Below are 13,141 nucleotides of genomic sequence, written 5' to 3' on the forward strand. Positions count from 1 at the left end.
AGGACAGCCGTACGGAGTGCTATTGGCTTGTAGGCCAGCTTCCAGAGCTCACAGCCTAATATGTAGTGTTCTCGGAGGAAAAGCGAGTTCTGATTTCAAGATTGCGTCACTAAAGCCGTCGTGCCACATCACTTCATTCGTCGAGAAATCCAGCCTCTTGCTATTATGTTGCTTTGATATCTTTCATTCCGACCCCACGGCAGTAAGGTGTCTGCTCTTCATCGGTCGTGCCCGTTTGGACACCACTTAGCAACTCACTTTCTTTAGATTCAAGTATTAATTAGCCGCCATGCTTACAAGAAACTCGAGACTCAAGGAGTCATTACCTTGGGTTAGCTCGAAGCTCTTCTGCGCAAAACGTCGCTTCCTGGCACAAGTTGTCAATGTGGAAAACGTACCTACTGTAAGCGGCGCCTCGCACTGAAGTCAAACAGAATCGTTTCAATGAGTCGAGCGCTAAAGCTCATTCAAGGAAGATGACAAGCCCTTTGACGTTCCTATACCAGAAGACAGCTTCGAGACGTATCATTTTGACCATCCGCCATACACAGTAGGAACCACAAAAAGGCAGCTCAAGAACATGTACCAAGACATGCTTACGATAAGGTGAAATATGTCTTTTGGACTATTGATGCTCTGTAGCTGACCTATTCACAGACGATTGGAATTAGCTGCTGACGCTCTTTACAAACAAAAGAAGATTCGTGGATTTTGTCATTTGTCGACTGGCCAAGAGGCAGTCGCTGTTGGCATTGAATATGGCATCAGCAAAGAAGACAAATTGATCACTGCATACCGCTCTCATGGATTCACATTTATGCGAGGGGGGAGTATCAAGTCAATTGTTGGCGAACTACTTGGACGGCAGGATGGCATATCCCACGGCAAAGGAGGGTCTATGCACATGTTCTGTGAGGGCTTCTTTGGGGGTAATGGCATCGTGGGAGCTCATGTACCAGTCGGGGCTGGAATAGCATTTGCTCAGCAGTACAATAACAGGGATAATGTCACCGTTGATGTGTATGGCGACGGAGCAGCAAACCAAGGTCAAGTCCATGAGGCTTTCAACATGGCGAAATTGTGGAACCTGCCTGTTTTGTTCGGGTGCGAGAGTCAGTTCTTCTATTTCTGGTGTCTAGGGCACCGTGCTCGACCCGTCTTTTGCTAACAGGTATCTAGATAATAAGTACGGCATGGGAACCTCTGCTGAAAGAGCGTCTGCAATGACTGATTATTATAAACGTGGTTTATACATCCCTGGATTAAGGGTGAACGGTATGGACGTCCTGGCAGTAATGGCAGCAGTAAAACACGGCAGAGAGTTCATTCGAGCTGGAAAGGGGCCCTTGGTCTATGAGTATGTGACATATCGGTACGCCGGGCACTCAATGAGTGATCCTGGAGTCGCATACCGGACTCGCGAAGAGTTAAAGGCGGAGCGTGCGAGTGACCCGGTTTCGAACTTTCGGGAACAGCTGATAGATTGGGGTATCATCACTGAGGACGAAGCAAAAACAATTGATAAGAATGTAAGAGGAAAGGTAAATCATGAGGTGGCAGAAGCCGAGAAGATGCCGGAACCTGAGCCTAGGCTGGATGTTTTGTTTCAAGATATTTACGTCCGTGGGAGTGAGCCTGACCAGTACCGAGGACGTACCGTGGACGAGACGCACTATTAGGTTAGATGCATGCGAATCAGAAGATGACACTCACCTTGGAGAGTAAGCGACCCAGGGATGCTGTTGGTGATATCGAAACCACTTGATGACCGCGTAAAGTCAAATCTGCTCTCGAGACGTAATGGATGATTCTTCTTCAGACGTCACCATGATCTGTGTTGCGGTCCATCCTGACCTTATAAACAGCGGTCCAAATCCATACCGACCTCAATACACCCTCGCCCTCTTTCAGGAGTATCACAGTCCAAACAACCATATCTCAGAGTCATGTCGTTCAACTACCCAGCTCTCGCGACTCCGGCACGATGCACTGCCGACTTCTCCCTGATTCCGGTCGGTGTAGTCTAGGCCCCATTCTCGTCCAGCTCCTCAGCTGATCCTCTACTATAGATTGGAACCCAGAACGCTTCTTTCTCTCAGCAGATCGCGGATATCCAGCGGTTGTTGACGGAGGCCAGTCAGCAGACAGGTCTGAAGTACCAGATGAATCCAACGGGAACAACAATTGGTAGGTATCAGTTTTGTTTCAGCCTGTGAACTCGCAGCTAAAATCCTGATTCTCAGAGGGGTCGTGGGATCAAGTTGTTCAGGTGATCGGTTTCGCCCACACGTTGATTCATCAGGAAGGCGTCCCTAGGATTCAGACGGATATTCGTATCTCGACCAGGTATGTTTATTCGCATCTCGGAGTCGAATACACGGACTAGAATGGCTTAATGTTTGTAGGACGGACAAGGTTCAGCCGATGGAGGGTAATCTTGTATCTGTGCAGAGAATCCTGTCAGCTTGATTCATGAGAACACGTTTGAGAGTAGATGGATAGTTGACAGGTCTTGGTAGCGTAAGAGTACTGAACTGGAATCTTCCTTCGATACGAGGAAACTTAGGATTTGGTGGATTGACTCAAATGGCAGTTGATGAACGCGTTTTGTCCATCACAAAACACGTATATGATCTTAGTTGAAGGTACTCATCAGGTGTTGACCGTAGATCTGGTGCATAGGAGGCAATGAGCTGACGCTGAGACCGATGGCATTTTGCCTTTTGGAGCCGTCCAACGTCTAGAGGGCTAGTTAAGGCAACTGGAAACATATCGCAGACTTGTTGAGGACGTAAGACTAAGGATCTTCTGGCATTCGTTTGGCAATAAGGAGGATCAGATAGTCTCTCTCAGTCAATTAGTGATGAGAATGCTGAAGAATGGGGCTGATTTGTTAGTCTCCTTCTTTCACGGACACAAAGCCAAAGGTAGGGAACTGTACACAGTAAACTCCAAGCTTCCAGGTAGCAAGTAAAATCCTGAATTGTCTACTCCGTTTCGGAAAATCAACAAACAGCACCCTGACGCTATGACTACCTTCAGTGTTCATGAACATGCCCTGTTTTGTGGCCTATATGGCCTTGCAACTGGCAAGCTCAGCCACTTCTATCTGTCTGTCACTGGCAGCTGTCTGAGTATTTGCAATAGCCTGAGGTGGCTCCTTTCCTTCGCAAATAGCCCCTTTATAAATTTTTATAACCATTACCAAGACTGTCGACATATAGAACCCAGGCCAGTGACCCTAACAACTCTCTCTGTGGCCCCATACGATTCCACTTAGAGAAAGCATGTCGAACCTCTAGATCGCATGGATTGCCCATTTCAGCCACAAGAAGGACCTTCTTTATGAGAGACATTTGGTATCTAAGTCTCGCCCAGCAGTGCTATAAGTCGGGGTAACAGTGGGACTCGGCTTTTCCTGTTTTGAAAGTTCTCCTCCCTTGTGTACTCTATCAACGATGGAGGGCCAAGCGAGAGGGTGGATTGTACTTCTTGAGAGTCTCTGTGTGACTGGCATGGTCTCCCCTTCAAAAGGTGGTACAAGCCATGGCTGTGAGTACGATATAGCACAGCATGCAACCCAGAAGATGCTTCATGACACGTGCACCTGGTATTCCTCACCCAAAGAAGAACGGATGGAAACCCTGATAGATATCCTCTGTGTGAGGACTTCCAAGTTAAAAATCTGATAATCGCTGGGCAGCTCAGAACAGTTTACATGAAACGGTTTGTTCTTTCTATCCTGCTTCTACACAAATCTGGGCACATGGCAGTGTGCTCCGACCGATCCTGTGTAAGCCACCAGTTTGGACCACCGGAGGTTTCTAATGTCGGTAATACCGAAAAAACATCATTATGTACCATGAATACCATCGTGTGCAAGTTATGATTTCTAGCTCTTGCCGCAGGGGATCATTAAGGACCCATTTTCAGCAGTGGTCTCCGCTCTACGTAAGGGTGAAATGTCCTGCTTGCGATCAGACTAGCGATCTGGAGAGACATAGCCTTTTCACTTGGAGAATAGTTGTTAGCATGATCTGGGGCGGCAGAAGAATTGAGTGATCAATGTTATGGACCAATGTAACGTGAAAAAGCCGTTGAGTCGACCCCGACCCGAATTGGGTCGATTGAAGGATATTAAGGCAGCAAGATCTTGAGCATGTCAACTTTAGCCCATCGAGGCCCAGAAGGACCAGGAAAGGGCGAGATTGACGACTGTACTGATGCCCAGGTAAAGTTCAGCGGAGGCAGAGGCTAGACGGGGGTCTCCTGGGAAATCTCAAACCCGAACCGAGTGTAATAGCTGGTGCTACCTTGCTAGCCATCTACGTACTTGGGACTAGCCCGATTTCACAGAGGTAATCATTCGTACCTACACAGTAAATTAAGTACTGCCACCAAGGTAGGCAGCGAGGCGTCTCATCCATCACAGAAGAGATCCATTCTCGTTCAGTTCTCACTTCCTTTTCTCCAGCCACCATCCTTATCCCAGTACAGTAGCCTTGCAACTTGCAGTGGTCTCCCTGGGTAACCTGTCATCGTTGACTACCTAGGCTAGGATTATAGTATGACCACCTGGCCAGTGGCCAGTGGATCACGCCAGTAAGCCAGTCTTCTGATCAATGGACAGGGTTGCCGTTTCGGCGCGACGGCAATGAGAATACCAGTAGCAACCGAAGAGGACAAAAATACGTGATTTCATTCCTTGCCATTGGGCTGATTCCATTTCAGCGGTACATCCTTCAAAGTTTGAAGCCCATACTATCTGAATCTGGATATGCCTAATAATACTTGAGTCCCGTCAGATAAACTGTCTGCGTACTTTCTTTGTCGACCGTAGTAGATACTGCAGTCCATACGGAGTACACAAACTTGGATGAACTTTGTGGGTCTGAAAAGGAGCCACTGAGCCATGCCGTCTCATCGATGCAAGCCAATGAAAGGAAACTAAGATGCAGCTGCCTGTTTTCGTTGTCTTTGAGAAAGAGACGAACGAGGCAGATACTTCTTACTACTGCAAGACGGGCAGCATATACCATGATAACACACTGAGCCAAGCTTTGAAACCAGGCCAACGATAAGAATACGAATACTATGCATTGCCTCAAACTCTAAAGGCCCAGTCCCAGTACAATCGGAGATAAATGCCCATTTGACGGAATATGTCAGTACTGGCCACGCCTTGGGTAACAAAAACCCCGTGGCGTCTCAACCGGTCATCAACCCCATCTTTCTGGCGTAGGTTCATCATTCAACCTGCTTTTACAAGGGGACCATAGACTAAGCATCACCAGTGGCATGCTTGTCAAGCGAAGCAGCTTTCTGTCTCGATTTTTCTAAGGATATCCAATGTTTTGCAGATGCCGTCACTGTAGTGTGAGACTCATGTCATTAATTTTAGGCCTCGGGAATCGTGTAATCTTATTATTAATTGGAGGCGATCTAGAATTTTGGAGAGAGAACGGAAAAGACACAGATAGATGTGCACTTACCTGCGGGGGCGACGCGGCGATCAGAAGTACTTACGGAGTATCTGTACTTTGGAGTCCCTTCCCTGGATCCTGAGTTCCGAACCAACGTGTTATGGTGAGAATGGCTGCCTTTCCCCTCCGATATAGATTTTCTCATATTAAAAGAGACAAGCGAATACTTGAAAAAACGTCTTTCTCTTCTGCATCTTCTCATGCTAATGCTAGAGTGGGAGTACGAATAATGAATTATAGATAGTTTGCCTGTCCTACACCGCAGTCCGTACTTAACAAATCCACGAATTGGCCTTCGCTACCACCGAAACCGTACAGTCCCCGAGTTCTTGTTCAGTTGGCTAACGAGAATTTGGAATCATGTCGTTCGCCCAGACCGGCAAGCAGAGCAGCCTGTCGGCGCCGAATCAAAATGGATGGGTGGGACGGGCGATGTTACAGTACGGAGTAGGTTAATTCATGTCCCGTCGACGCTGGATGTTGGAGTGGGTCAAGGATCCGACAGACTGGATAGTTCAGCGGTAAACTCCGTTCATGACCAAGACAGTAAAACACTCGGTGTCAGGTGTCCTGCAACAATCGAACGGTATGGTAAAAAAGTAATCTGCACAGTGCTCGAGAAGGTAATCAGATTAAATGTGATCCAGCTACTTTCGAGAGTAAAGCTGCTGACGATGACACGGCGTGATTACGTAGAAACAAGACTCCATCAAGAAGGGATGCTTTGGGGTTCAGCCCACTCGGATAATAGGAGAATGAACCATGGATGCGAAATTCCAGCACAATGGCACCAGCAGCCATTGGATCACAGTCTTAGTTGAAGATCATCTTCCGTTTGTGCTACAAATTGCAGCTGTCTTACCGTCTTACCTTAGCTTTGCTGATCTTACTATTATTATTATTCTTAGTTACTTTGTACTCTGTTCAGTGAGAATTCGCCGGGCGCAGAAGCTGGATTAATTAGTGGTATTTGATCTTTCTTCACTAGAATGCTACTTCACTAATAATTAATAAAAATAAATAGTGGGCTGAGTCTTTACTCAAGTATTATTAACAACAAACAGATGGTTTCTAAGTGTCCAGCGCTTACATGGAAATGAGTGACAATTAACACAAGGCGACCCCACCAGCTGCTGGACCTAATTTGGCCCCTTTTCTCACGCTGTAGGAAATTTGCATGAGATGTTTTTTGGATCATCCAAGAGACCTCTTGATTCTGATTCACAATAATGTGGCTGATAAGACATCCTTGGCAGCTCTTGAGTAATTCTCAACTTGCCTGAAATGATATTGTTCTTTATAGCCAGAAAGTTAATTTGATAACCTGTCCTAATAATTTTCCGTCAATGGTACAATTGACTGATTGCGGTGATTTGATAATGATCTTAGCCTTACCTACTAAGGTACGTAAAGTACCTATGATCCTCTTCCTCTCTTGTATCAGTTGTTTGGTTATCCTATCGATTTTATTCCCGAATCCCAAACTCCTGGGACGTCCGTGCTTTTTGGCATGACCCAGCATCGGGTTCCCTTTCCCACAGCGAAGGAACCAGGACTATGGCTCTGACAACTATCGGTAGTGGTACCCATTTAGGAAGGCTGACAAATTTTCTTTGTATAGACTGTCGAGTTAGTACTTAAGAGGTTCAGAATACCCTCTGGTTCCACTATTTGCACCCTCACCTTCTCAATAATAGAAGTCAGGAAAGCACCACTGACGAATCTGCAACTGAAGACCGCAATGATCGATAATCCATGCGATACAGATCATTTCCCATGAAAACTACCGCAGAAACAACCCTGTAAACCATTCACTTTCCCCAAGTACTAACCATATCTAATTGAAAATACTCTATATGTCATAACATTTCCCTGAGAAGAGTGGTCTCTTATCCCCGTCTGAGATCGTGACGCTATTCCTGGGAACTGCTTGCTGTAGAAAAACAAACCACTGGCGCCATCTGAAGTCACGACTGATACATTACTGACGAATCATTAATATCACAACAACGACTTTGAAGGAACTGGCGGATTCATATTTTAACTACATTTAATCCTCCGCAGGTGCCTAGGAGATAGTACCACTAGTCAGTAATCTCGTTACAGCACGAAATAGTCTAGACTAAAGCTGTATTATTGTTGCAGCAAAATTATTATCGGATTTACGGCATGTACAGTCACTCTAGTGGCGAGAAAATCAATTCTCAATGCTCTATGAACAGCAAATTAGGTTCATGAAATCTCGCACACAAGTGATGAAGGCTTGAAACGGAAGCCTGTGGCTGCAAAAGCAGTCTTTTACTCATGGTTTGTTACCAGTCCACTCTCCTCCATCCCCATCCTTTTCCAAATTCCAATACTACGTACTTAATTCCAAACCTAACCCAGCCTGTCGGGTTCAGGCCTTCAGAAAATCGGGGACTCAGGGCCGAGGGAAACTGAGGTAGCATTCGGTCAAGTTATTTCCACCTGGTGCTAATTTGCAATTGTCATCGCCTGTTTCTCTATCCATTCGATAACTACTACTACTTATTTTCTGCATTTCTTCCCTTTTTCCAGTTCCCACTTCTTCCCCCGTCTAGCTTGTTACCCACTGGCTGAACTCTGAACTGGCCCGCTAGCACAACAGCAAGCACACTTGACAGCATATTAGCAAGCTAGACCTTCAAATAATATTGATCCTCAGATCAGATGGTAAAACGGAGCATATCCAGTCTGAAGTGACACATTGGCTCCTACTTCGGTTGTTGGATATCACCCCACTGGAACATATCTGCTCGTCGGCAACATCAATACGACAATAACTGCAGTCGCCCCGTATCGACCGCGACATTGTCATAAACAAAAAAGAACATAGGTCGACCGGAAGTACGACGGAAGAAAACAGAAGAGGATCAAGAAGGTTATCAAATTGTCGGCTTCACAAGTTTACAACTTTACATACATTTCCTTACCCCGTCTTGCCCCCCACACGAGAAGCCGGTCCCGAAAGACCCAGAATAATGTTTAGACCGATTAGAACCATGGGCGAGAATTACCTTGTAAGCATTTTCCTTTTGTGTCCTCGTGGCATTTGTTATTACCAGTTTACCACCCATGTCTTGGCCGTCGCTTGCCCTACTACTCGGCTGTCCTTTGCTGCGTTTTCTCTTTCAGCAAAACCAACATATTCCATGGGATGCTAACAAATAATGTCCCAGGAGTCGAACCCTCAGTGGTAAGTAGCTTGGTTGTTTCTTACTGTTTTTGAGGAAACTGCAGCTGGCATCGATCGCGATGGAAGGAATATAGAAAGAGAAGACGATTAAATCGCTTGGGGTACGCTGACACAGAATTCTGCTGTAGTGACACGCAGTCGTTGACTGCGAGTGTAACTGACTATCCCACTGAGAATGGAAGACGATACCACAAATACCATGAGGGCTGTAAGTTTTCTGTCCCCGTCTCTTTCCACTGCTTTGTCTGATGTGAATCCAGCATACATTTACCCGAACGATGAGCAGGAATTGGATCGATTAGATATGCAGCACCATATGATCAAACTGGTCAACGATGGACGACTGTTCTTCGCTCCCATACATAGCCCTAAACGGATCCTCGATATCGGTACTGGATCTGGCATATGGCCCATAGAAATGGGTGCGTCTTCCTCCTGTCATTCCGTCGCTCACTCCAGGCAGATTCTTATTGTTCCATTGCTCCTGTAGCATCCATCTTCCCTGAGGCCGAAATCACAGGTACTGATCTGTCACCTGTTCAACCGAATGAGGTCCCCAATAACGTTCACTTTCTCGTTGACGATGCCACCGAAGAAGACTGGTTATGGGACGCAGACCACTTCGACTTCATTCACACAGCCCATATGATTGGTTCGTTCCCATCGTTCAAGGATGTCTTGCGCAAGGCATTCAAGCATCTCAAACCCGGCGGTTATATGGAGTGTCACGAATTCGACCCTAAGCTGAAATGTGACGATGGCACCATGCCTCCCGAGAATCCGGATGGCTTTTGTGAATATGCTTTGCATGATTGGGTCGATCTCAATGTGCGCTCAAGCCAGGTTACAGATCCCCCGAGACAATTTCGCATCGCCCATCGTATTGCCCGCTGGATGAGAGAAGTCGGCTTCGTCGACGTTCAGGAACGCATCTCCAAAGTTCCGACCAACCCATGGTCTGAAAATCCGCACCTGCGTACAATCGGCACTTGGAGTGAGACAAATTGGCTGGAGGCTCTGTCGGGATGGTCCTATAAACCTCTTTCTGCACTGGGGTGGTCAAAGCCGGAGATTGAAGTTTTTCTGGTTGATGTGCGGAAAAGCATTCAAAATCGAAATGTTCACAGCTACATGGACTTCTATGTCGTGACGGGGAGGAAACCGCGCCCTGGGGAACATGCCTCCTGAAGGCATTATCATCACTTCCACTGTCCTTTTTCCTTCCCGTTGCTGTCTTTTTGGGCGTCTCCACGAAGACGCAGTTTTTGGCTGCATTGCATAAGATACCACCGGCTTCACGATATTCCATGCATTACAGGAAGGCGTGCAGGGGTTCTGCTTCTTGCTTTCATGTTTTAGTTATTTAATCCTTAGCTGTCTGGGATGGAATCGCAATATCGCATTGAACAATATTGTAGTCTACCTCGAGTGACTGTAGTAGTCTAGGTTGACCCATCGTCCGGCCAAATTGTTGCACTTTGTTTTGGAGCTTTGACAATATGTTTGTATACTGGCTTAACTGGAGTAAAATGGCCATCGGCCATCATGTCTAGTGACAGCTCATATCAATAGGCTTGCCTTTGACGTGCTTCAGTCAGGTACGTTAGCCCAGACCTGAAGTACACAGCTACTGTGGTTGGGTCCGCCGCTTAGTCATCCGCCCGAAACTCGAACACCGAACTCTCCGCAAGCTTCATTTATGCTAACGTCTCTACGAGGTCGACACAGCTCAATTGCACTCGAATGCCCCTGTTGCCTCATGTCTCTCGGTAGACATGCCTATCGGCGTGCACTACAACCGTCTTCCACACATCTCACTGACCACGTCTGGATTAGCGAAGAACTGCTCGCATCAACCTTCCGACGATTCGCAACCAGTCAACGACGCTACGAAAGTCGAGTGCCAGGGCCCTTGGAAGCCAGAAGACGTCTGGCCAAGCGACGAAATACTGCATTAGCCGGTATAGCCGGCTCAGGACCTCTAGAAGATATTGCGTGTTTGTTCGGACGAAATGGGCGGGAGCACATGAAATGGACGGACTGGGAGGGACGAAATGTTCACCCGGAGGCGCATGGTAAGTATCTACTACCGAGCCAATCCTTGGGAAGATGGATCGTGTTCCTAACTGCACCAAAGTCTCGCCCCCCTTTCCATTGAGTCCTCCGGAGCCTCCTTTGCCGTTCTACAGCGAAAACATCGCCCCGATGGAGTTCGACACATTGGATGGTATCCGGGGGTTCCCGGATACGTCACACAAAACCTCTCGTGAGCAGGCACTAGACGAATTTCTGAGATCACGTCCATCGGTCACAGCTATTGGGATTTTCGTGCGCCAACTCAATTTCGATCTCCAGCGGGAGCCTACCTACAGCCGCCTGATACTTAAGCACTTTCTGCGGCGATCAGCCAACATCGAGGGCGCCATGAAGAAGGTTGTCGAATTTCTCGATGATCCATATCTTAATACTAGGGGGGCTGGAAATTATCTGTGCGCTCTTAAGCATACCTTATCAACAGCGGCGATTCTCAGGAAACAGCCGGTATTCGACGCCGTCATTCGATCGTTGGAGCTAGGGCTCTTACATCCCAGTGAGCTTCAAGGTATCATAGAGACTATATCAAATGTTAAATTCGAACGATCGAATGGATCCACAGCACGGAACTCCAGGTTCCTGGTCAGGTTTCATCGGGAGATGTGGGACGCCATCGGACGTTGTGATATCTATCGACACAAGGATCTTAGCAAGGATATAGTCGATGCATGGCTAAGCATCCTTTGCGAAAGACAAACTTATGAGGACTTCATACTGGCGAAGGACGTGATTCTGGCAACCCAGGATCCTAGTTCAGCTGATTGTCGATGGGTGCCTACTCTGATTGCATGCTGGCTAAAAGTTTCGGCGGAATCACGACGTAGCAGCAATCGGCATTTTATCAAGGAGCTTTTGGGCTATTTCCATCCCACTGCCACATCTGAAATCATTATCCGCACAGCCGAGTATATGGTGTCTACGAAGATGGGCTGCTTGCTTGAGTGGCAGCGCCGCTTGTCCGAGCTTGACAACATAACAAGTATTGTCTCGTCACAGATATGGGTCGACATTGGCACGCAACATACTGCCGAGTCATTGGGATCTCCGCAAGAGATGAACTCGACACTATCATTGAGGCACCAAATCATCTTGCGCATTTGGATGTTGCGAGCTCTTAGCAAATATCTCCCCCAGGGTCCGCTTTGGAGAAAAGACCGGAGGGTGACTGACTCACCGATAACCCATCTCTGCACAATTTACGAATCTACTCTCGACAAGGGCGGTTACGAGGACCTCTTAAGCAGCTTGATGCTGGAAATCCACACCCTCGGCATACCATCTAACGGCCTGCTGATGTCGGTCGTGGAATTGAAGGCTGCAAAGCGACGCACGACGCGAGCTCAAAGACGGACATTGGCGAAACTCGAGACGACAAAAGTGTCTTTTGCAGAGATGTTCTCAGATATCCATGCTTACAACGCGTCAAACACCCATTTCTTCTCCGTCTATGAGAAGATGGCACGGCAGATCGATGTCACCGACCCTTCGTTCGTAAATCATGCCATTGAAATCGCCAGAGACGGGAACGTTCAAAGAATCTGGACACTGATCCGTTTATTCCGTTGCCACACTCCCCTCAAAATTGCGATATCGAGCTTTTGGCCGCGTGTCCCAGACCCCTCGGAAAAAGCTCTGGTGCGCTACTACCCAGAGCCAAGAACCTCGCTCTGCCCAGACCCTCATTTGGCCGTAGAGATGCTCCACCTCTTTGCTGTTTCTCTCGCATGTTCGAGGAACATCAGCCCGCGCCGTGCCTATGCGCTGGTCCACTGGCTCTACGATTTCCTGATGAAGCACAACGCGCACGTGAAACCGTCACTTGTGCGCGCTATGTATCATGCTGGTGTATTGCGTTTCCGAAGAGCAGGGTTGAACGTTGCGCCCACTCAATATGCCTACATCCTTGACCGCGTGAAAGAAATTGAGACACCGGAAATGGTGCAAGCCCTCATGGAGCCGCCCCGCGTGGGGGAAAGCGGGAAGTGAGAAAACTCGGCCTGAGGACAGATGACTTGATGTGCGGTCATTTCATAGGAAACAGAATAGCATATTCTGTATATAGTTACCTTATCTCAGCATTATGGAGACGTTATGTCAAACCGCAGAGGCTTGATCACGCTGTATAATTAGCATGGATGTTCGAAGCAATTTCCGAAGAACTATCCTCCTGCATGTGACTACGCGGTGCAAACTTTACTATCTCTCATGAGGATATTGGTGAGTTTAGTCGTCCTCAGTAGGATGATATTAAGACATGCAATTGATCCTTCAATTAGATTCTTGGCGTCACAAGAAACAACAGACAATAAAGGTAGACCATGTTCAAGTTCTTGCTACCCTCGGCTCA

General features: G+C 47.3%; 4 protein-coding genes across 4 annotated transcripts; all 4 read left to right on the forward strand.

The window, feature by feature from the left end:
- Positions 1–289: 289 nt before the first annotated feature.
- NFIA_081600 (putative pyruvate dehydrogenase E1 component alpha subunit) lies at positions 290–1,679 on the forward strand (the record flags this gene model as incomplete). The annotated part of the gene is made up of 4 exons (XM_001260110.1): positions 290–403; positions 473–606; positions 658–1,112; positions 1,180–1,679. 4 exons carry the CDS (start codon positions 290–292, stop codon positions 1,677–1,679), a joined length of 1,203 nt encoding a protein of 400 aa, XP_001260111.1.
- Positions 1,680–1,946: 267 nt separating this feature from the next.
- Positions 1,947–2,469, forward strand: NFIA_081610 (thiamine-binding protein; the record flags this gene model as incomplete). Its single annotated transcript, XM_001260111.1, has 4 exons — positions 1,947–2,012; positions 2,070–2,187; positions 2,244–2,346; positions 2,406–2,469. The coding sequence occupies 4 exons, from the start codon at positions 1,947–1,949 to the stop codon at positions 2,467–2,469; spliced, it is 351 nt and encodes a 116-aa protein (XP_001260112.1).
- A 6,205-nt stretch (positions 2,470–8,674) lies between these two features.
- NFIA_081620 (class I SAM-dependent methyltransferase) lies at positions 8,675–9,888 on the forward strand (the record flags this gene model as incomplete). The annotated part of the gene is made up of 4 exons (XM_001260112.1): positions 8,675–8,700; positions 8,829–8,908; positions 8,961–9,122; positions 9,191–9,888. 4 exons carry the CDS (start codon positions 8,675–8,677, stop codon positions 9,886–9,888), a joined length of 966 nt encoding a protein of 321 aa, XP_001260113.1.
- A 571-nt stretch (positions 9,889–10,459) lies between these two features.
- NFIA_081630 (uncharacterized protein) lies at positions 10,460–12,780 on the forward strand (the record flags this gene model as incomplete). The annotated part of the gene is made up of 2 exons (XM_001260113.1): positions 10,460–10,775; positions 10,838–12,780. The coding sequence occupies 2 exons, from the start codon at positions 10,460–10,462 to the stop codon at positions 12,778–12,780; spliced, it is 2,259 nt and encodes a 752-aa protein (XP_001260114.1).
- Positions 12,781–13,141: the final 361 nt, after the last annotated feature.

The sequence above is a fragment of the Aspergillus fischeri genome, genomic scaffold, assembly GCF_000149645.3.
Source record: "Aspergillus fischeri NRRL 181 1099437636264 genomic scaffold, whole genome shotgun sequence".
Classification (NCBI taxonomy): Eukaryota; Fungi; Ascomycota; class Eurotiomycetes; order Eurotiales; family Aspergillaceae; genus Aspergillus; species Aspergillus fischeri.